The following is a 24,710-nucleotide window of genomic DNA, read 5'->3' as shown; positions in this document are numbered from 1 at the left end:
CCAGTCTCTCCCTCACCAATTGAGAAGGCAAACAATATGATACCCCTTTTCCATGTTACCAAAAAGCAAGAAAAAATAAAGTAAAAAAAAAATGCTTCATTCTGCACTCAGAGTTCATTGGTTTTTTGTCTTAAGGCACATAGCCTTTTTTTATCATGAGTCTTTTGGAACTGTCTTGCATCATTGTCTTGATCAGAGTAGCCAAGTCTTTCACAGTTGATCATCCTTGTGGTATTGCTATTGTTGTGTATAGTGTTCTCCTGGTTCTGCTCACTTTATTGTGCATCAGTTCATGTAAGTCTTTCCTGGTTTTTCTGAAATCCGCCTGCTCATCATTTTTTTTTTTTTTGAGGCAATTGGGGTTAAGTGACTTGCCCAGGGTCACACAGCTAGTAAGTGTCAAATGTCTGATCTGAGACCGGATTTGAACTCAGGTCCTCCTGACTTCAGGGCGGGTGCCCTATCCACTGCGCCACCTAGCTGCCCCCTCATCATTTCTTATAGCACAATAATATGACATTACAATCATACACCACAACTTGTTCAACCATTTCTCAATGGGCATCCCCATAATTTCCATTTCTTTGCCCCAGTTTCTATTAATGTGGTACTACTACACAGTCACCCAGGTTGAACGTTGGAATCATCCATACTCTTTCCTCTTCTCCATTTCCACAGCTAGTCAGTCAATAAATCTTGCCAGTTTATCCCTTCATAACATCTCTTGCATCTATTCCTTTCTCTTCACACATAAAGTGAACACCTTTGTTCATGGCTTTCATCACTCCTCACCTCTACTGTTGGAATAACCTCTTAGTCATACTCCCTGATTTTCTGCTCTGTCTTCTTCAAACCATTTTATACAGAGATGTCAAAATTATTTTTCTAAGGCACAGACCATGCTACTCCCCTACTCAAGGAATTTCACTGGTTCCCTTTTGGTTCCAGAATAAAGTGCAAATTGCTCATCTTGGCATTTAAAGATCTACACAATATAGGTTCATGTCTGCCTTTCTAGGAATTTCATTCTTTTTTTCCACAAATTCTTTAGACAGACTGTCTTTCTCATAAGTTAGATCAAAGGAAATAATATATGTAAAGCACTTACAAACCTTGAAGTACTATATAAATGCTAGGTATCATCATCATTATCATCAGGAAAGTACTCTCTTCTTACCTCTGCCTTTTACAATCCTTATCTTCCTTCAAGTCTTAGATTATCTCCTAAACAAAGCTGTTCCCAAGCCCCAATAATTAGTGATCTCCTTTCTCAAATTACCTCATGCTTATTTATCTGTTGACATATTATATTCTCCAGCAATACATAAAATTTTTTAAGGTCAGTAAGTGTTTTTCATTTCTGTCTTTGTATATCCATTCAGGAGCTAGCACCAGGTACAGTACTTTGCCTGTAATAGATGTTTAATAAATACTTCTTGAATTTAATAAAATTGAACACGATTTAAGGCTCTAAGGTGTCCCATGGGTTGATGATCAGACTTCATCCTTAAAGAACAGTGGCACACCATTTTAACTTGATTTTCTTTACTTTTTTCTTAAAGCCTTACAGAAAGATAGTCCTATCATAGAACCTGGCCTACTTACAGCAGAAACGTTTTCTTGGAAATCTCTGACTCGGCGGAATCTTGTGCTGAAGATACATACATATGCTACCAAAGCTACAATGGTTCGCCTTCCTGTTGGGTGTGTAATTGTCTTGGCTTCTCTAATTACAGGAATCTCCTGACATCCTGAATAACTATTATAAAATTCAATAGTATTGTCTAAGACCAAGTTATCAAACCACCTGAACCATATTAAAATTTAATTAGGAAATGTTAACAAAATATAAAAACATAATGTAAAAAATGTTAGTTCATAGTTCTTTAAGTCAATATGCTGCCTGAAAGAATCTGTTTCTATTTGAATTTGATACCATTGGTCTTAAGAAATCCTTCACAGTTTATGGTTAGATCACTAATTGTACAATTTTAATTTAATATAACTTTTACTTGCAAAAATAAGAAGTTTATTAAATGTGACCGATTTGATAATTTCCCTCAAATTCGACAATTTAAATAGTTTTTAAGTAGTAACTCGTTACATATGATATGGAAGAAATATCTACTCTGTCAAATGTAATATTAAACAAGATGTTTTTGGTATGAATCCAAATCTCAATCTTGTTCATAAAGAAATTTAGTGGACTTTATATAATCAGTGACATCCCCTTCCCCTGCCTCCTACTATCAAGGATGTGGGACCTATTGTCCTGTTCTTCTGTACATTTCAGGGGCCAGAAAATAAATTATGAAATATAAAAATTGGCATATAGTACCTAAGGACACCCTTCAACTCTCAGGGTATAGTTCATAGTTAAGGTATTCTGTGGATCTGACCTTGGAATGTAAACTCCTTGAGGGCAGGGGCCATGATTTTGCCTTTCTTTGTATCCATAGCATTTATAACAGTGCTTGGACCATGTTAAATGCTTAATAATACTTGTTTCCTAGCTATAATTGAAGTCTCCAAGCCCTTATGAGTGTGCTTACCTTGAACAGTCAGCCAGAGAATGCAATTATTTAAAGCCAAGGCAGTCAATAAAATGACATAATAAGAAATAGAGCAACAAGGTGTTTTCCCCATAAGCCTTTCCAACGCTTACATATTACTTCAAGAGGAAGAATCAACACCCATAGGGAACATACCTGGAGAGGTACATATGTAAGGAAACTGTACGGCCAACATACTTACTTGGAGGAATAAATCAAGACTTTGATACTCTGGGGCCACTGAGGTCTTCTGGTCATGTCATCATGCTGCTTCTGTCAGGCCTGCTTCATGCTGTTCTTGCAGCCTTTGCTAGACACATAATCTTTGCACAAAGCTACTCAACTAGGTCTCCCCCTGCTTCCAGCTGAAAGCAAATTCTTGAAAAAATGGATGATGCCATGCTTTTCTTTTTTTAGTATAAAGCCTATATGTATACTTTCTCCAACTTGTTTTTAGAAAAGGCAGAAAAACCTGTGCTCTGAAAACCAGGCAAAAGCTTCTTATGTCTTGTTCCCCTAGAAATATGCCTTCTGTGCTTACTCATCTCCCTAGACAAGAATTCCCAACCTGGGGTCCATGAACTTTTAAAAAATATATATTTTGATAATGATATTTCAATATAAGTAATTTTCTTTGTAATCTTGTGTATTCTATTTAATGTATTTTAAAGTATTATCCTAAGAAGAGGTCCATAGGCTTCACCAGAGTTCCAAAGGATCAATGACACACACAAAAAGTTAAGAACTCTTGCTCTAGAAAGACATTTTTAGCCCCTTGGATGCCAAACTCATTAGAACAAAAAACAGGATCACCTCAGCTAACTAGTGCTCTTAGACACAGTCTTTTCTCTGGACTCCTGAGTTTGGGGCCCTTCAGTCAGATATGTATCATTCATATATACACATATACATATATACACATATGATATATGTGATTATTCCACATATATGTGTATGTATATATATGATTATTTTACATATTTCACATTTTTACCTCTGAAGGCCAGAGCATAAACCAGGTGAAAGTTATTTGTCCAATAAATAACAAACTGCCCTGAAATTTAGTATTCCTTAGTTTTTCCACAGTTCTACTATAAGTCTCTTGTTCCATGGAGATGAGCAAATAGGGGAAGACAAAATAAAACAACTACTACAAGAAGGGACCATTCTAAGCCCAGGGACCAAGGCCATCATGACTGCTCCCTGTTCAGCTATACTCCTGGCCCTTTCATGTGCAGGAGGCACCATCATACTCTGAAAGAGACTTATTCCAGATTTAAGACATAGCTCAAATTGCTCAAAATTAGGATAAGAAAGAAAAAAGGGGGCCTTCTTACACCTGCCTATTTTCTATCTGCTAAAGGAGTTAATCAGTCAAGAAAGTAGTGATTATACCGCTGGGGCCAGCCAAAGTTAATGAATTAATCAAAGGCTGGTTTTGCTTCTCTGTTTCTCCAGCAATCAATCAGTTAGAAAATTGCTGTTATAAGCCTAGCAATATACTAGGTCTATGGGGAATATTAAAGTACAAGAAATGGTCTGTGTCCTTTAGGAGCTTACAGTCTAGTTAAGAAAACAAAAATAATGGGCTAACAATCTTCCAAGAACAATTTAAGTGTTAAGGAGTTTCCTTTAGTATGATACTCTTGGTAGCAGGAGATGGTTTTTTTTTTTTAATTTTGAACAATGAATGGAAATGTTTAATTGATAACTGTTTCTTCACTGTAGAAATTATAAGATCTGGACTCAGTTTCTATGGTCCTGATCAGCTGTAAAGTTTTCTTATTTATCCCTTTGGTCTTTGCCATCGGAAAAAGATATTCCCATCTGCTTAGATTGGTTATTGGACTTCTTAGCATGCTGAGACTTAGAGGGACACATAGTTGCCCTCTAAATTTGCTTCCTAAAACTAACACTACTTCAAAGAGAATGTTTAGTTATCCTATTCTGTCTTCTCTTTTTAGGCGGCATATGTTAATTTTTACTGCGCATTCACCAGTAGGACATCATATTCACCTGTGCAGCATGGTATCCTTTATCTTTGGAGAAGAAGATGTTGTTATGCCTTATTTTGAGAAGGTACATGTTATAACGATTGCTTTTAGACTTAATTGTTGGCCATGGCTTGGTTTGGACTACTGAAAACTTTTAGTTGCTTTTTGCATTCAGAACTTGGAACCTGAAGGGTAATTACAGAATTGGTTGAGAAAGAAAAAGATGACTGGATTGTGAACTCCTTTACCTTTCTTTTTATCCTTAGTGCTTAGCACTAAAATGTCTTCATTTTATTGAGATAAAATATAAAATTTAAAATATAATTTTTATGCAAGGATCTTCTGAACTGTCATATAAACAAGTAAATGGAACTATTCTTTTATCATTTAAATTTCATAAGTTTTGAAACAAAAAATATGACAGATATTCCCAATGATAATTTAATGCAACAAATTATGAACAAGGCATTTTGATAGTCTTGGGAATACAAAGATAAATATCAAATAATCCCTACTTTCAAGAAATTTATCTTTTACTGCAGTATGAAAATAAATACAATTCAAGGTAGTAGATGCAAGGTTTCAATGCACGCCTATATTAACACTTGAAAAATAACAAGTTGAACAGCATCCACAAGCACCATAATTCAAGGAGCCACTAAAAGCATTTGTGGAAATTTTGTATGAAATGCAATCTAATATCTGACCCTTCAATTTCAACAAATGATTGAGTTATTTTTTTCCCCAGATTTTTAAAAAAAAGAAATGAACTTGTCAACTCAACTCTCTGTTGATTGACACAGTTTTTTTTCCCTCTTCTCTAACTTTGTCTCTTTTAAAATCTGTGAACATGACATGAAGATGAGGTTTATCCTCCAAAGACACTAAACAAAGGATTAATCGAGGGATTATGATCAAACTCAATTTAAATTATGTTGATTTAATTAAAAAATACATATAGTTGAAAATTTATAGAAAACTATTTTTTAGATTAGCCTTGAATTTGTGCTTGAAACAGTCTATAATACTGGAGCCTCTCAGTATTGCAGCTTGGGAATGTGATATATTTATATCATTAATATTCATATCAATAGCAGCTGTGTTATATCCTGTTGGAGGGTTTAAATGGTTTAAAATGTTATAGATGAGGATGGAGTCATTCCTTTTCTTAAGGAGTTGAGAGACAGGTATACCTCTTTTTATGCAACTAATATGCTTCAGAAAAATAAACTGAATTTTTAATAAATATTATTCATATTAACTGTCATTTTAGTTTCTTAACTGTCTTCTCTTCATTTTTATTTATTCAGTTAGCGTGATCCCCTACCACTTTAGCTTTACATTTCTTTGACATTCATACCATAAAGTAGTGAATGATACGGAAATAATGGCTGAATATACTAGAACTATTTGAAAAATGAATTCTTTTAGGGTGTGAATGATTACCCCCTAATTTATATTTCATCCTATTCTATTTTCATTAATCAAATTTTCATAAATTGGGACAAAGCAAACAAAACAAAAATTGAAATGTTATAGGATTTTCAGTATGTAGCAAATTCATTTTGCATGTTACTATATATTATTTATATCAAGTCAATGGGAAGGAACAAAGTCATTTCCCTTCTTTGAGTCTATGAACCTATAATTAAGTAAATAATTGAATGATTTAGCAATTCTCATATTAGTAAAATATGAGAGTCAATGTGGTGTAATGAATAGAGAGCTGTCCTCAGAGTTAGGAAGAATTCAGGTCTCTTCTTGTAGTAGTTGTTTTATTTTGTCTTCCCCTGTTTGTTCATCTCCATGGAACAAGAGACTTATAGTAGAACTGTGGAAAAACTAAGGAATACTAAATGGCTGTGTAAGACTAAGTTACAGAACAGGTGCTTCTCTGCATTAGATGAAATTTATGAATATATGAATGAAATCCCACGTTCAGTTTAAAAAATATAGTAGTAGGGAGATTCAACGGGGGCGAAGCCAAGATGGCGGAGGGAAAGCAGTCACTGTCTTGAGCTCTTTCCCAAAGTCCTCCAAATACCTAAAAAAATGGCTCTAAACACATTCTAAAGCAGCAGAACCCACAAAAAGATATAGTGAAACAAATTTCCAGCCAAAGACAGCCTGGATGGTTGATTGGAAAGGTATATTGTGCCTCAGACCAAACACTTGACACTTACTAGCTGTGTGACCCTGGGCAAGTCACTTAACTCCAATTGCCTAAAAAAAAAAGAAAGAAAAGTATGTTGTGCTGGGCAGGGAAAGGAACTCAGTTCGGCGTGGGTGCGCAGGCCGCAGCTACCCTGAAGCAGGCCTCAGAGGACTGAATTGCGGGCAGCTGTGGCAGTCTCCAGACTTCTCAACCCAGGAATGCCAAAGACAATGTGGAAGGTCATTGGGAAAAGTCTGTGACTGTGGTGAGATAGGAGCTAGGTCTCAGCCACAAGTCTCGAGCTCGGCCCAGGGCTGTGGCTTTTTCCTGGGCTTCCAGCCCACAGACTGAGGGGGAATCCAGTGGCTGATCAGAGGGGGATTGCAGGGATCTCTTTGCCAGTGCTGAGGCAGGAATCTCTTGCTTTGCCCATGCTTGGGTCGGGGTCACAGTTGTGAGGGGCGGTCCTGGGGTGAGAAGGAATGCTGGTGTGGTGGAGCTTGTTGTGGTGGTGGAGAGAAAACTACTTGCCCCTTATCATACCACCTTGGAAGAACTGAAAATTTTCAGGTCCCAAGAAGTACCTCTGAAAACAGCTGTACAAACCCCGAAGCTTGGGACAATACACTGTTCACATTGGAAGCAGACTTTTACCTTAACAAAGAGTTTATCATGAGTAAGCAGTGCAAAAAGAGTCAGACTATATTATCTTACTTTGGTGACAAAGAAGATCAAAACATACAACCAGAAGAAGACAACAAAGCCAAAGGTCCTACATCCAAAGCCTCCAAGAAAAATATGAATCAGTCCCAGGCCTTGGAAGAACTCAAAAGGGATTTTGAGAAGCAAGTAAGAGAAGTAGAAGAAAAACTGAGAGTGATGCAAGAAAATCATGAAAAACAAGTCAACAGCTTGCTAAAGGAGACCCAAAAAAATACTGAAGAAAATAACACCTTAAAAAAATAGCCTAACCCAAATGGCAAAAGAGGTCCAAAAAGCTAATGAGGAGAAGAATGCCCTAAAAAGCAAAATTGGCCAAATGGAAAAGGAAGTCCAAAAGCTTACTGAGGAAAATACTTCCTTAAAAACTAGAATAGAGCAATTGGAAGCTAGTGACTTTATGAGAAATCAAGACACTGCAAAACAAGTCCAAAAGAACGAAAACTTAGAAAACAATGTGAAATATCTCATTGGAAAAATAACTGACCTGGAATATAGATCCAGGAGAGAGAATCTAAAAATTATTGGACTATCTGAAAGCCATGATCAAAAAAAGAGCCTAGACATCATCTTTCAAGAAATTATCCAGGAAAACTGCCCTGATATTTTAGAACCAGAGGGCAAAATAGAAATTGAAAGAATCTACCAATCTCCTCCTGAAAGAGATCCCCAAAGGAAAGCTCTTAGGAATACTGTAGCCAAATTCCAGAGTTCCCAGTTCAAGGAGAAAATACTACAAGCAGCCAGAAAGAAACAATTCAAGTATTGTGGAAACACAATCAGGATAACACAAGATTTAGCTGCTTCTACATTAAGGGACCACAGGGGATGGAATACAATATTCTGGAGGGCAAAGGAGATAGGATTACAACCAAGAATCACCTACCCAGCAAAACTGAGTATAATCCTTCAGGGGAAAAAATGGTCATTCAGTGAAATAGAGGACTTTCAAGCATTCTTGATGAAAAGACCAGAGTTGAATGGAAAATTTGATTTTCCAATACAAGACTCGAGTGGAACATGAAGAGGTAAACAGGAAAAAGAAAATCATAAGAGACTTATTAAGGTTGAGCTGTTTACATTCCTGCATGGAAAGATGATATTTGTAACTCATGAGACCTTTGTCAGTATTAGAGTAGTTGGAGGGGAAAAAATTATATGTATGTATATATAGATATAGATAGATGGAGGGCACAGGGTGAGTTGGAAATGAAAGGGTCATATCTGGAGAATAAAATTAAGGAGTGAGAGAGGAATATTCTAGGAGAAGGAGAAAGGGAAAGGTAGAATGGGGTAAATTATCCCACAAAAAAAAAAAAAACAGAAAAGAAAAGGCTCTTACAGTAGAGGGGAAACAGAGGAAGGTGAGAGGGAATGAGTGAATCTTATTCTCATAGGATTTGACTTAAGGAGGGAATAACATACACACTCAATTGGGTGGGGAAATCTGTCTTACCCTACAGGAAGATAGGCGGGGAAGAGGACAAGAGAGTAGGGGAATGATAGAGAGGAGGGCAGATTGGGAAAGGGAGTAATCAGAAGCAAATACTTCTGAGGAGAGACAGGGTCAAAAGAAAGAATAGAATAAATGGGTGGGTGGGATAGGATTAAGGGAAATAGAGTTAGTTTTTCACAGCATGTCTATTATGGAAGTGGTTTGCATAACTGCACATATATAACCTATATTTAGTTGCTTGCCTTATCAATGAGGGTGGGTGGGGAGGGAAGAAGGGAGAAAATTTGGAACTCAAAGTTTTAAAAACACATGTTTTAAAAAAAAATGTTTTCACATGCGACTGGGAAATAAGAAATACAGGAAATGGGGTACAGAAATCTGTCCTGCCCCACAGGAAAATTGAAGGGGAAAGGGATAAGAGAAGGGGGGAAGAAATAGAAGGGAAGGCAGACTAGGGAAAGGGGTATTTAGAATGCATGCCATCTTGGGGTGGGGGGAAGGGCGAGATGGGGTGAAAATTTGGAACTCAAAATCTTGTGGAAGTAAATGTTGAAAACAAAACATAAATAAAAAAAATTGAGCACTGGAAAAAAAAAGTTTAAAATATAGTAGTAGGAATAAAATGGCTACACTGTAGATAAGACTTTAATAAATTCAGGTGATAATAGTTGTCTGTTGTATGTCTCCACAGGAAAGCCTACAATTTGTAGAACATGCTGTGAAAATCTTAAAAGCTCTTGGATCTGTTATGAATAATTTCAGAGATAAGGAAAAACTTGGTGTTGCTATGAAAGAATTACGGATGGCTCACTATCCTCCAGACCTTAATGATAAGGAGCTATCAGAACAACACTTCAAGGTAAATGGGTGTATGTGTCTTGTTTCTGAAAGTATATCAGGTTGACACTAGGTTTTGCTTATGTTGTACTTTGTTATTTTTTTCTTATTATTAAATTCTTGGTATGCTATGAAAGGAACCATCTAATTCTATATTCTGAAGTCCCTGGATAATTATTTCATAATCTCATTATTTCCTAGTGTCAGTGTATCTCAGAGTTACAAGGGATCTTGGGTGCCATCTTGTTCAATACATTACTTAACAGTAATCCTTTCCACCAGAAAAGTGGGCATATGTCCTTTGCCTGAAGTCGTTCAGTGAAGGGAATGTACTATTTATGGGCAACTAGGTGGCACAGTGAATACAGCACTGTAGTCAGGAGGACCTGAGTCCAAAACTGTCCTCTGATGCTTACTAGCTGTGTGGCCCTGGGAAAATCACTTAATCTTTGTTTGCCTCAATTTCTTCATCTGCAAAATGGAGATAATAATAGCACCTACCTCCCAGGGTTGTTGTGATGACCAAGTGAAATGATAATTGTAAAGCACTTAATATAGTGCCTGGCACATAGTAGGTAATATACAAATGCTAGATTTCATCATCATCATTATGATTTTTGCTATTCTGTTGAGGCTACCTGTTCTGGATTTGGAGATCTCTAACGGATAAGATGTTTTGCCTTATATCAAATCTAAATTTGCCTCTGTACAACTTCTAACCACTATTCATAATTATGTCCCCTTGGGCCAAACAGAACACATATATTCTTCTTCCATATGTTAACCTTTCTAATCCTCCATGCCCCAAATCTTCTCTTCTAAAGGCTATGACTATTTCCTTCAACCTCTGTTCATTTGACTTAATCTTGTAACCCTTTGCCATTCTAGTTTCTATTCACCCGAGACTCTCTGACTTATGATTGGCCTTCTTAAATGAGAGAATTATAAATCAACACTGTCCTTTAAAAATGTAGCCTGACCAAGGATGAGTGTAGGTGAATTCCTGCCTACCTTTTCCCAGATCTTGTGCCTCTCAATGCAACCTGAGTTTACATGAGCTTTTTTGTTTTCCATTTCACCCTTTATGCACATTAAACTTCTTTTTGGCTCTTTACCACCATTTACTTGTGAAGTAGCTTTTTTTGAACACAAGTAAGATAATTTGAACTACCTTACAAAATCTCATCTAATACTATTTATATAACACTATATACCATCCACTGTGCTAAGTGCTTTATAATTAATTTCATACTTGATCCTCATAACAACCCTGGGAGGTAGTTATTGTTATCTCTATTTTACACATGAGAAACCTGAGGCAGACAGAGGTTATTTAACTTGCCCAGGGTCACATAACTAATAAGTGTCTACTCTAAGTTGCTCTATCCTGCATTATCTAGCTGCCCCCTTATTATATTCAACCCAGTTTTCTAATATCTCAGTATATTTATGGATGTTGATCTTGTTATACAATATGCTAGCTATTCCACCTAGTAGTCAATTTAACAAGCATTCCATTTATCCCCTTATCCAAGACATTGATAAAAATATTGAATGGCACAGGGCCAAGTTTAGAATCCTGTGGTGTACCACCTGAAACCTTCTTTCAAGCTGATACTGAACCATTAATAATTCTCTTTGGCTTTGGCCAATTAACTATTTCTGAATTCACCTACTTGGAGGATTGTTTAGCCCATATCTCCCTGTCTTTTCAATAAGAATAGGATGAGGGACTCATCTACCAGTCTAGTAATAATCAAAAAAGGAAGTGACGTTTATCAGGCATTACCTGTTCTTTATCAAGCCATGCTTACCAACATTCATTTTATCATTGTTTCTTTTTATCAATATTCATTAACCATCATTTTAAATAATGTGTTCTAGAATTTTGTAAGGAATGAAAGTAAAGCTCACTGATCTACAACTTATTCTATACTCTCTTCCCTTTTAGGTAAGATATTCTCCAGTTCTGTGATACTTCTCTTAAAAGTTAGATTATTTACTGTTCAGTAATCACCGATAGTGACTGAATAATCAGATGTACATCTTTCATTTTCTGGGGAGGCAGCATGCCTTAAATGTTACATAAATGTCATTATTCCTTAGTACTCTGTCCTACTGGCAGCTAGGTGGTACAGTGGATCGAATGCCAGGCCTGATGTCAGGAAGACTCATCATCCTGAGTTCAGATCTGGTCTCAGTCACTCACTAACTGTCTGACCCTGTACAAATCACTTAACCCTGTTTGCCTCAGTTTCCTCAACTGTAAAAATGAGCTGGAGGAGGAAATGGCAAACCACTCTAGTATCTTTGTCAGGAAAACCCCAAATGGGGTCACAAAGAGTTGGGCATGATTGAAACAACTGAACTACAACAACAACAACTGTATTTTATCTAGATTGGTTATTACAGAAGAATTTTTTTCCCTCTCCCTTCCTTTTCAGTTTAAAATAGTTTTGGTTAGGTTTAGATTTATAACACTCCTTGTTAGTTATGTCCTGTCCCTGGCAAGTGGTTTACCATTCTTAGATTTTAAGCCATACTCCATAAATCCAAATCTGATTTAATCAATCTTTTAACAAGTCTCTTTTGAGTTCTTGCTATGTATAAGACACTGTGATAGTATTGGTGATACAAAGATAAATCCATACTCAAGGCCTGAAAACAAAAAGATTATTTGAAAGTAGTTACAAAGTATCTATAGTGAATGTGTAATCCTGATAAACTTTTCGAAGTTGTGAGATTTAAAAAAATTAATGCTACAGTGTTTTGTTATTTTATTAAAGTTAAAAGAATGTTTTTATTTATAATTTGTAATTGAGTTTGACACTGATAGGAATACCAAGTAGAAAGACACATTTATTCTCTAAGAGTTCAAAGTTAAATGAGACAAAGTATATGCAAAAGAAAGTTAAGGAATAATGCCAGACAATAATTGATTACCTTCCAGAGTGAATGTTACAGATAATCTGGTATGATTCAAAGAAGGAAGAGATATATAGGAAGTGGAATGTTAGGGGAGGACTTTCTGAAGTTAAGAGTTGAGTTGGGCTTTGAAGAGTGACCAGGATTTGGATTTGTGGATGCCGAAGAACCCTGCAAGTATCTGGAACAGTCAAAATTTAGTATTAAGGTTGAGAATAAGCATGATATGTTTAGGATCCAGGGAATAGATTCCATGATTCTATGTGTTTAAAGATTATCTATGGATATTTGTTATTGTGTAATATATTTTAAATAAATCAAAACTTTCTCTGAGGTCACTAAAATCTCTTAGTTGCTAAATTTAATTACTTTTTTCTCATTCCCCTCTCTCTTTGACTTTTTTTTAATAGAATTTAACTTTTATACCACTCTTTTAATCTTAAAATTCTTCCCTCAGTGTCATTGACACAGTGCCCTCTCCTCGTTCTCTTCTTACTGTTCTGACTGCTCATGTTCTCTTCTTTTATTTATATTCCTCTTTCGACCCTCTAATTGTGGATATCCTATCCCCTCAAGGCTTTGATCTTGAATCTGGTCTCTTCTGTCCTTACCATCTTAATTTTGGCAACCTCATCCATTTTTGTGGATGGCTTTAATTATGATTTCTATGCAGGTAAGTTTCAAATGGTCCAAATCCAGCCTTGGTCTTTACCCTCAGCTCCAGCCTTCTATTTTCAAAATGCTGTTGGACATTTTCCAGTTCTTTCACTTCTCGCCATCTTCATTGCACATACACACACACACACACACACACACACACACAGAGTTACTCCTGCCAACTTCCATATTTCTTTTGTAGCAGTGTAAGTTTAACAAGAACAAAAAGAACGCCAATGGTAATGATAATGCACAGCTTTAAAGATTTCTTATCCAAGATCACCAGTGTGTTGCACATACTAAATACTTGTACATTTGTTGAATTGTGCCTGGAAATGGGGAGCTAGGCTCAGAGTCAGGAAGATTGAGTTTAAATCCCATCTCTGACACATACTGGCTCCAGTCCTAGACAAGACACATAACCTTTCAATGTCATCAGTCAACTCTCTAAGTTTATAAGATGCACTCTTGTAGAAGCATCTCCTCTTTGGGAGCTCTCTACACAGATAAAACCATAGTTACAGTTTTTTTTTTTTAATGAGTTACCCCAATAGGAAAATAATCCTAAATCCTTTTTTTTTTTAACCTAATTGCAGGTTTTCTATCTTTCTCTATGGCGCCTGTTGAAAAAACTATCTGGAGTTAAGGCTCCACCCAATTTCAAATTTGCATTCCGAGCTCTTACTTTGGACTTCTCCACACTTGATACCTTTCCAGAAGAGGCTTCTTTAGGTACTAGTTATTTTTAGTCATTGGTTATTCCTTTATGGCATTGTAATAACTAAAGGAGTTGACTGAAACATAACAGAAAAGGACCCTGGAGTTAGGAAATGGGTCCCAACTCTCGAAATAGGTAACTTTGGGTAAATCTTTTTACAAAACTGTTTTGGCCTCTAATGATTTACATATAAAATGATGGTCATTGGGCTAGAGCAGGGATTGATTGTTTATCTTTTTTTTTTTTTTTTGTTATAGTCCCTTTTCTTTTGAAAGTCTGGTGAAACCTATGGACCCCTTAGCAGAATAATGTTTTTAAGCAATTGAAGGAAATGCTAAATTTCAGTTAGAAGTTAGTAAAAATACATTTTTTTTAATTATCCATGAACTGTTTGGGCATTCATGGGCTTCAGGTTACACACCCCTAGACAAAATCATCTCTGTGGTGCCTTCTAACTCTACATTTATTTGATTCTAAAGAATTTGGATTCAAGGTTGATGCCTGACTTTGCGTATAGGTAGAATAGGAAATAGCCTAGAATTGAAGGGTGTTAGGAAGGCCCTTACACCAGCCTCCCAAATGGCTTACTTCTCCTCTATATAGTATTTGCTTATCCTTTCAATTATATCTCAAGTCTTGGGCATAGATTGTAATGCCCCAGATTTCTTGTCACGAAAGGAAATAATCTCTTAAAACTAATTCTTACTAGCCTACAATTGACTATATTTGGTAAGGAGAATTGTATTTTGGAAGAAATTGCCTAGAGAAGACCAACTTAACATAGAATAGAGAATAATTCTCAGGATAGGCAGTACTTTTTTGTTTTGTTTTTCCTAGTTATTCCCTCTTAACTCAGGAAGAGAGAAGATAGGAGTCGATGGTTATACCTAATACATATATATAAGGTAGACGTTCTACCTACCATGTGAATATGGCACCTTCTTTATATCTATCTATATAGCTAAATATAGATATAGATAGACATATAGATATCTCTCTAGATATATAGATGTCAATGTCAATATATTGATATATCTATATGTATCGGTTACTTTTTACATTTGTGAATGTGTTATGTATGTATACATATGTATATGTGTAAAAGAAGGTGCCCTGTTAGCATGTATATGTGTGTGCATATATGTGTGTATGTGTATATATGTATGTGTATATATGTATGTGTGTATACATTTTTCTTGTTAACATGGCAGGAAGAATGTTCATTTTATATACATGCATGTATATATGTCTATATATGTGTATATAAACATATGTGTGTGTATGTGTATATGTATGTGTATGTTTATACACATGCATATATACTTATATATGTGTGTATGTGTGTGTGTGTGTGTGTGTGTGTGTGTGTGTGTGTATATATATATATATATATATGCTTATTAAGGGGAAGCTGCTATATAAAAAGCCCTGGGGAAGATATTATACAATTTCCATTACATCCTTATAATGCAAAAAATAAGAATTTGAAATTTTCTATGGGTGGTAATTGAACTTCCTAAATGATTAAAACTGCTTGAAAAATCATAGCACTTGAATAGACTAAATGCATATTGAAAATTTTACAGAAAAGTTGAGAATACATTTAAATTCAAGCCATTTTTTTCTCAGCAGAGTGGGCAGATATTAGATATCCTGTTGTGATAGAAGACAGAAACTACTCTTCTGAAGAATTAGTGGCAGCAATTAGACTGCAAGCTTACTGGAGAGGAACTTATGTTAGGCTCGTCATGAAGGCCAGAAAACCAGGTATACTTTTACATTTAATAAATTATTAATGATTTAATGTAAATAATATAAAACATCAGTATAACCAATTAAATTTGCTTTATGACTATTTCTTTTTAAATAGATGCAAGTTCAACCCATGAAATGTCATATTTTTTCAGTCTATCAGTCAAAGACTCCATCAAGATTCTGTATTTACTTTTACATGTGTATGATTATAGTTCGAATGTACTTGTTTTATATATATATGAGTGTGTGTGTGTGTGTGTGCGTGTGCATGCATGCACTTGGCATTACTTCATTTCAATTCAGTACAATTCAATAAACATTAATTAAGCATCTACCTTATGTACTAGGCACTGTGCTAAGCTCTAAAAACCAAGCAGAGCTGCTGATGGAGAATGGAGAGTTACCTGGAAAGTTCTGAAAGTTCAGAGTCTTCTATAAAGGAAGGCTTTGGAAGTTCTGCCCTCTAGCACTCCAGAGGGGAGAGGCATCTGAGGGAGTCAAAAAAGTATCAAAAACAGAGCTGAGAATGTATCCAAAACTGAGTCAATTCAGCATGTGATCAGCTTCTCCTAGTGAAAGGCATGATGTTCCATGGAGTAGAAACCTAGCAGAGCAGCTGATGGAGAATGGAGAGTTATCTGGAAAAACTTCATAATATTATTTTTCAGCATTTATAAAAATGTTCCTCATACTAAGATGTCCATAGGCATCTCAAACTTAATACATTCAAAGCAGAATTATCTCTTCCCTTCATCTCCCCACTTCTTTTTCTAACTTCCCTACCCAGATTTACAACCTCAGAGTCATTCTCAACTTTTCAGTTTGACTCACCTCTCATATCTAATTAATGGTTACATTCTATAATATAAATTCATCCTCTACAACATATTTCACATGTGTCCCTTTCTTTCCAGTCACACTGCTATTGCCTGAGTTCAGGCCTTCACTACCTTTTGTTTATACTACCATGACAGTTTTTAAAATGATCTATGTCTAATCATTCCCTTCTCCACTGTATCCTCCACACAGCTACCTAACTAATATTCCTAAAGTAGAGGTCTGACTGTATCACTCCTGATCAAGGAAATTTAGTAGCTCCCTATCACCTCTAGGATAATATGCCAATTAATCTATTTGTCATTTGAAGTCCTTCAAAATCTCATTAAATCCTATCTTTTTAAAGTAATTGCACATTATTCCCCCTCATGTATACTACACTCTAACCAAACTTTTTAAAAATTTCTATTGTTCATAAACAACATTCCAACACTCATCTCTGTACTTAAAATGCTTTGCCTTCTCACCTGTGCCTTTTAGAATTCCTAGGTCCCCTCAAGACAATTCAAGTGCCATTTCATACCATGCCTTTTCTGATCTCTGTTAGCATCCCTCCCAATTATTTTGTATTTACTTATTATCTGTATACATACTCTTTTCCCCACTCCTCAGCTGCCATATAAGCTTCCTGAGAACTGGGATAATTTTGTTTTTTTATTTGTATCCTCAATATCTACGCATTGCCAAACACATAGTAGGTGTTTAAGAAGTACTTGTTAAATGAATGTCTTGAACCTTAATTATACTATGTGTACTTCATTACCTGAATGTACCAAAATTTATTTAACCATGTCCCTATTGGATATTTAGGTTGCTTCTAGTTTTTGCAGTTACAATGTCCTTTAGATGACACGTTGATTGGACTGATTTCTTAGATGTGATAATTCATGCTGTATCTCTAGTGAAAAGAAATGATCTGTTCATGTAAACCTTGATTACAATAATTTGGTTGATTCAAATGTTATTCTGTGAGTTATGAAATAAAGGTGAGGGAGGATGCACTCAAGTATAATATTGTACTAGGAATTAGGAGACCGGGGCTCTAGTACTGGTTCTGCCACTAAGGAACTTTGACTTCATACAAGTTGCTGCTTCTCTTGATCTCAGTTTTCTCAATTATTAGGTAAGAGGATTGGATGATATGATCCCATAAGCCCCTTGTAGATTTTAAGTTCTTTGATTTCTTTTTGTTATTTTCAGACACAAAGCAAAATATTGACGTTTCAGACAGTCTACAGAAACTTTGGAGTTTGCTGGATTTAAATTTAGAACAATATTCAGTCTCTCTCTTAAGGTAACAGGCAACATAAGCCATTTCCATATTGTACTGACAAGCATCATCTTGTTATAATGACTGAATCCTTAAAATATTTATCTAAATTATTTATTATCTAAATATTTATTTTAAATTATTTGAGGAAGTACCACAATGATTCAGACTAATTTTCAACTAGTATGGTGCCAATATTAAAAGTAATATCTTTAGCCTCTCCTGCATTTCAATCCTAAAGGTATTTTGAGTATTGCAGTGTCCTTCATTTATAAGTTGCTAACATGATGACCTTTATTTAATGAGAAGCTTAATTTCAGTGTATTTGTTATTTGTATATCTCCAAGTATTAGTCTAATAGACACTTTAAAACCAAAATTAAGCTGAGTTTCCAATTTAGTTAACCAGTTTGACAAAACACCATGGTTACATTGGAATATTTAAATTTTTCTCGAAGTGTTGAAGTGACAATGAAGAATCTTTTATTCTTCCCTCTGTTGAATTTATAGTATGACAGAATCATTCGTATAAAGCTTGCAGGAACCGTCTAGTTCAACGCCTTTATTTTACAGATGAGGAAACTGAGACTCAGGTTATATAACTTGATGAAAAATCACACAGCTGCTAAGTGTCGGAGGCAGAGTTTGAAGCAGATTTTTCCCAACTTCAGTTATAAAGGCTGGACTCTAAACAATGGATTTGTAGTTAGAGGACCTGAGTTCAAATTTTGGTCTTACTGCCTTCTCACTGTGTGACCCTTAGGTAAGCTCCTTTACTTCTACAACTCTGTTTCCCCATCTGTAAAATAAAAGATTTGGACTATACCAACTGTAAAGGCTCTTCCAGTTTGTAAAAAGAGGTATGTTCTTATGCTGTGTGCATCGGTGTTACCACCACAACCCTTTTTCCTTTATCCTAGTCTCCTTTGACCACCTACAGCCTCCCAACCGGTTTCTCCCTTAGTCAGATGAAAGATTCATTTGATCTGTTACTGCTTCAGGTTGTCCTAATAACTCATTGCTTTAACCAGTTCCTTTACCATGTGAATCAGAACCCTGTCTTACCTTCTTTTTAAAACTCCTATACAGTAATATTAAAAAAATTAATATTCCCCAAGTCACTCTCTCCTTTCCTTCCAAGTAGATTTAATGCCTACTTTATCTGTTCATTTACATCCTCCTTTGGCTCTTTTTTCATACTATCGAAGCAATATGATGGAGCATTGGACTTGACATCAAAAGGAAATCCTGGTTCCTGCATTTATTATCTTTGAAACCAAAGGCCAGATGCTTAATTTCTCTGAAGCTATTTCCTCATCTCTAAAATTGGGATGTTAATATTTACACTAAAGTATTTTTCAGGGTTGTTGAAAAGAAAGTGTTTTGTAAATCTTAGTGGATCATATAAATGTAGCCTATTAATTCTTCATTTACAGTATGCCCTCATTTGCTCTGCATTTTATTTTTTTATTTTTTTATTAATTTATTTTGATTTATCACTAATCACTTCCATATGCTTTTGAGTTTAAAATTTTTCTCCCCCTTCCTCCCCACCACCCTCCCCAAGACAGCGCATAATCTGATATAGGCTATCCATTTACATTCATATTAAACATATTTTCACATTAGTGATGTTGTAAGTAGAAATTAAAACCAATAGGAGGAACCATCAGAAAGAGGAAACAAAACTCAACAGAAGAGAAAAAAATTAGCAATTTGGCTTCCATAATTCTTTCTTTGGGTGTGGATGGCATTTTCCATCAAAAGACCTCTGGAAATGTCTTAGATCCTTGTATTGTCAGGAAGGGTTAAGTTTATCAATATTAGTCATCATGCAACGTGGCTGTTATTGTGTGCAACGTTCTTCTGGCTCTGCTCACCCACTCAGCATCAGACCACACAGTCTTTCCAGGTCCTTCCGAAGTCAGCCTGTTCATCACTTCCCACAGCACAATAGTATTCTTTCACATTCATACACCACAACTTGCTCAGCCATTCCCCAGTTGATAGGCATCCCCTCAACTTCCAACTCTTTGCCACCACAAAAAGAGCTGCTATGAATATTTTTGTACAGGTAGGTCCCTTTCCCGTTTGTGTGATCTCTTTGGGATATAGCCCTAGAAGTGCTATTGCTAGTTCAAAGAGTATGCACATTTTTATATCCCCTTGGGCATAGTTCCAAACTGTTCCCCAAAATGGTTGGATCATTTCACAACTCCACCAACAATGCACCAGTGTTCCAATTTTCCCACATCTCCAACATTTATCATTTTCCTGTTTTGTCATGTTGGCCATTCTGATAGGCGTGATGTGGCACTTCAGAGTCGTCCTGATTTGCATTTCTCTAATCAATAGTGATTTAGAGCATTTTTTCATATGACCATAGATGGCTTCAACCTCTTCATCTGAGAACTGTCTGTTCACATCCTTTGACCATTCATCAATTGGGGAATGGTTTGTATTCTTATAAATTTGACTCAATTCTCTATATGTTTTAGAAATGAGGCCCCCATCAGAGATCGTTGTAAAAATTCTTTCCCAATTTTCTACCCTCCTTCCAATCCTAGCTGCATTGGCTTTGTTTGTGCAAAAACTTTTCAATTTAATGTAATCAAAATTATCTATTTTGCTTTTTGTAATGTTCTCTATCTCCTGTTTGGTCATGAATTCTTCTGTTCTCCATAGATCTGACAGGTAAACTATTCCTTGCCCTTCCAGTTGCTTATAGTATCAGCCTTTATATCTAAATCATGAACCCATTTAGACTTTATTTTGGTATATGGTGTGAGATTTTGGTCTGTGCCTAGTTTCTGCCATACTCTTTTCCAGTTTTCCCAGCAGTTTTTTTTTTTTTCAAAGAGTAGGTTCTTATCCCAGAAGCTGGGGCCTTTAGGTTTATCAAATAATAGATTACTATGGTCATTGACTACTGTGTCTTGCATATTTAACCTGTTCCATTGACCCACCACTCTATTTCTTAGCCAGTACCAAGCAGTTTTGATGATTGTTGCTTTATAGTACAATTTAAGATCTGGAATGGCTAGGCCACCTTCCCCTGCATTTCTTTGCATTAGTTCTCTTGATATTCTGGACCTTTTGTTCTTCCAAATGAATCTTGTTATTATTTTTTCTAGCTCTATAAAATAGTTTTTTGGTAGTTTGATTGGCATGGCACTGAACAAGTAAATTAGCTTAGGTACAATTGCCATTTCCACCATATCAGCTTGGCCTACCCATGAGCAACTGATGCCTTTCCAATTATCCAGATCTGATCTTATTTGCATGAAAAGTGTTTTGTAATTGTGCTCATCAAGTTCCTGGGTTTGTTTTGGGAGGTAGACTCCCAAATATTCCATAATGTCTACAGGAAGTTTAAATGGAATCTCTCCTTCCATCCTTGCTGTTGGGCTCTGTTGGCAATACATAGAAATGCCAATGATTCATGTGGACTCATTTTATAGCCTGCAACTTTGCCAAAGCTGTTCATTATTTCAAGCATTTTCTACTTGATTCTCTGGGATTCTCCAAGCATAGCATCATGTCATCTGCAAAGAGTGACAGCTTTGGCAAACTTGCAGAGAGTGACAGCTTTTGACATATTTACAATATGCCCTCATTTCCTCTGCAATTTAAAAAAATAATTTTTACTGAAATTTTTTTTATTTAAAAACTCCAAATTACTAAGTAAAAACTATGATTTTGCTAACAGATAGCAGGACTCTTTAGCCATAGTCCCTATGCATGCAACCTTAGCATGCCACCCAATTTTTGGATGTCTTAGGGGTTGGCTTTCCAGTTATAACTACAGCCTTTGGATGTTCTTTTTTCTCATTAGTCATGTTGTAAAGAAGAATTAAAACAAGTGGGAGAAACCACAAGAAAGAAGAAACAAACAAAAAAAAAACAACAAAAAAAAAGAGAGAACAAATAGTATGTTTCGATCTGCATTCAGGCTCCGTAGTTCTTTTTCTGGATGTGGATAGCATTTTCCATCATGAGTCCTTTAGAGTTGTCTTAGATCCTTGCATTGCTGAGAAGAGCTAAGTCTATCAAAGTTAGTCCTTGTACAGTGTTGCTGTTATTGTGTACAATGTTCTCCTGGTTCTGCTCACTTCACTCAGCATCAGCTCATATGAGTCTTTCCAGGTTTTTCTGAAGTCTGCCTGCTCATCATTTCTTATGCAACAATAGTATTCCATTACATTCATATACCACAACTTCTTCAGCCATTCCCCAATTGTTGGGCATCCCCTCAATTTCCAATTCTTGGCCACCACAAAAAGAGCTGCTATAAATATTTTTGTATATATGGGTCCTTTTCCCATTTGTATGATCTCTTTGGGATCCAGACCTAGAAGTAGTATTGTTGGGTCAAAAGGGTGCACCGTTTTATAGCCCTTTGGGCATAGTTCCAAATTGCTCTCCAGAATGGTTGGATCAGTTCATAACTCCATCAACAATGCATTAGTGTTCCAATTTTCCCACATCTTCTCCAACATTTATCATTTACCTGTTTTGTCATGTTAGCCAAATCTGATAGGTGTGTTGTGGTACCTCAGAATTGTTTTGATTTGCATTTCTCTAATCCATAGTGATTTAGAGCATTTTTTCATATGACTGTAGATGGCTATAATTTCTCCATCTGAAAACTGCTTGTTCATATCCTTTGACCATTTATCAATTGGGGAATGACTTGTATTCTTGTAAATTTGACTCAGTTCTCTATATATTTGAGAAATGAGGCCTTTATCAGAGATGTTGGTTGTTTCCCAGCTTTCTGCTTCCATTCTGATCTTGGTTGCATTGGCTTTGTGCAAAACTTTTTCAATTTAATGTAATCAAAATTATCTGTTTTGCGTTTCATAATGTTCTTTATTTCTTGTTTGGTCATAAAATCTTCCGTTCTCCATATATCTGACAGGTAAAGTATTCCTTGCTCTCCCAGTTTGCTTATAGTATCAGCCCTTATCTCTAAATCGTGTACCCATCTTGACTTTATCTTGGTATAGACTATAAGGTATTAGTCTATGCCTAGTTTATGCCAAAATATTTTCTAGTTTTCCTAGCAGTTTTTGTTAAATAGTGAGTTCTTATCCAGAACCTAGAGTCTTTGGGTTTATCCAACAGTAGGTTACTATAGTCATTGACTACTGTGTCTTATGTACCTAACCTATTCCACTGATCCACCACTCTATTTCTTAGCCAGTACCAACTAGTTTTGATGATTGCTGCTTTATAATACAATTTAAGATCTGGTATTCTCCTCTTTATTTTCACAGTCTCTTACCTAATCTGAGGCATCAAACTACTACAGTAGCTTCTCAATGAGTTTTCCTGCCATCAGTCTATTTTCAACTACAATTTTTATTGCCCAGACCTACCATGTCCTATTAATCCTATAATTCTTTTAATTAGATTCTATGAGATTTCTCCATTGTCTGTTATAGGAGTGAGAAGACTTTTTGTTCTTTAGGATAATTGATCCACAGGGAGGAAAAAATACTTTTGGAAATGAAATTATCTTCTGTAAATGATATAACATATAAATACAAATGTAAAATATTATGTAGTATTCTAAGATAACGAACAAAAAGTAAGAAAAGAAAAACATTTGAAAATAAAATTATCTTCTATAAATGAGATAATATATGTAAATGCGAGTATAAATTATGATGTCATATTCTGAGGTAACAAACAAAAAGTTAGTTGATTTTGTGTTGATTTTTTCTTAGAGGAATTAAAAAGACCAAAAACATGAAGAATTTTACCAAAGTTTTATATTATGACCAGGTGAAGGAAGAAATAGAGGAAAAAATAGGTTTGGGGGAGGTATGGAAGGAGAAAGGTGAGAGGCTTTGAGAAAGGGGGAAGGGAAAGGTGTAACATACGAAGACACATGTTAAGAGAGATAATGAAGAGAAGCAGAAAGGAAGGCACAATCACAGGGAAAGATGAGGTAGTGAGAGATTCAGTGTGTTTTAGTAATTAGGAGTTTTTGAGGTCATCCTTGACTGTACTTTTGAGTAGTATCTGTGACCTCATACTTCAGTATTTCAGTAATGCCTCTCTGATCACATTGATGTAGGTATACTTTCCTTTGGTGTAGATTGGAACCAATCCATACTTTCTCATCTTACATGATTCTTGTCTATGTGCTATTTAGTATATCCCATACATCCACAAAGAATCAGACCCAATGAGCTAGAGCCTTTTTGCCAGTTCTTTTGTGTGCTTTGAAGGCACCAACTTGGGGTTTCCTTTAGTAATGATAATAATAACCTTTGCACTTAATTATGTGCTGGGCAGGGTATGAAGCACTTTATAAATATTATCTCATTTGACCCTCACAACAACTCTGGGAGGTAGGTGCTATTATTATCCTGGTTTTGTAGGTGAGGGAACTGAGGCAGACCGAGGGTAATTTGCCCAGAGTCACAGTGTCTAAGGCTGTATTTGAATTCTGATTTTCCTGACTATAGGTCTTGTACTCTCTCCACTGTGTTGCCTAATTGCAGAAGATATCTTAAGTTACTTTTAAACTTATTGCTCTTTTTCTCCTATTTAATTCAAGGTCCAACTCATTGTCCATCTTAAGCTTTGTCCCAAAAATATATGCTGATGTACTAACTCAGTGGGATGGTCATATTCTGGACAGTGGCATTTTTTTTATTCATTTAGGTTTTATTTGTATAAGTTATTAACAGATTTCATGAACGATTATGAGATTTCATTAGGGAGACCCTGAGTGTTCTGGGGCTTAATTCAATCAGCATAATATCATTGGCAAACACCTGGAGGGAAATCTATAAAAAATTGTTTTTTCCATTTGAACTTT

General features: G+C 35.7%; 1 protein-coding gene across 1 annotated transcript in view; it reads left to right on the top strand.

Moving 5' to 3' along the window:
• ADGB (androglobin) overlaps positions 1-24,710 on the top strand; it is a 219,694-nt gene that overhangs the window by 122,483 nt on the left and 72,501 nt on the right. The window contains exons 19-24 of the mRNA XM_027850678.1: positions 1,563-1,704; positions 4,517-4,631; positions 9,569-9,736; positions 13,893-14,028; positions 15,644-15,781; positions 17,807-17,900. Coding sequence (XP_027706479.1) covers positions 1,563-1,704; positions 4,517-4,631; positions 9,569-9,736; positions 13,893-14,028; positions 15,644-15,781; positions 17,807-17,900 — 793 coding nt within the window. The remainder of the gene's footprint in view (positions 1-1,562; positions 1,705-4,516; positions 4,632-9,568; positions 9,737-13,892; positions 14,029-15,643; positions 15,782-17,806; positions 17,901-24,710) is intronic.

Source organism: Vombatus ursinus, unplaced genomic scaffold, assembly GCF_900497805.2.
Source record: "Vombatus ursinus unplaced genomic scaffold, bare-nosed wombat genome assembly UNPS02009132.1, whole genome shotgun sequence".
Classification (NCBI taxonomy): Eukaryota; Metazoa; Chordata; class Mammalia; order Diprotodontia; family Vombatidae; genus Vombatus; species Vombatus ursinus.
Note: the sequence above shows the minus strand (reverse complement) of the source record. Positions and strands in the feature narration are given on the sequence as shown.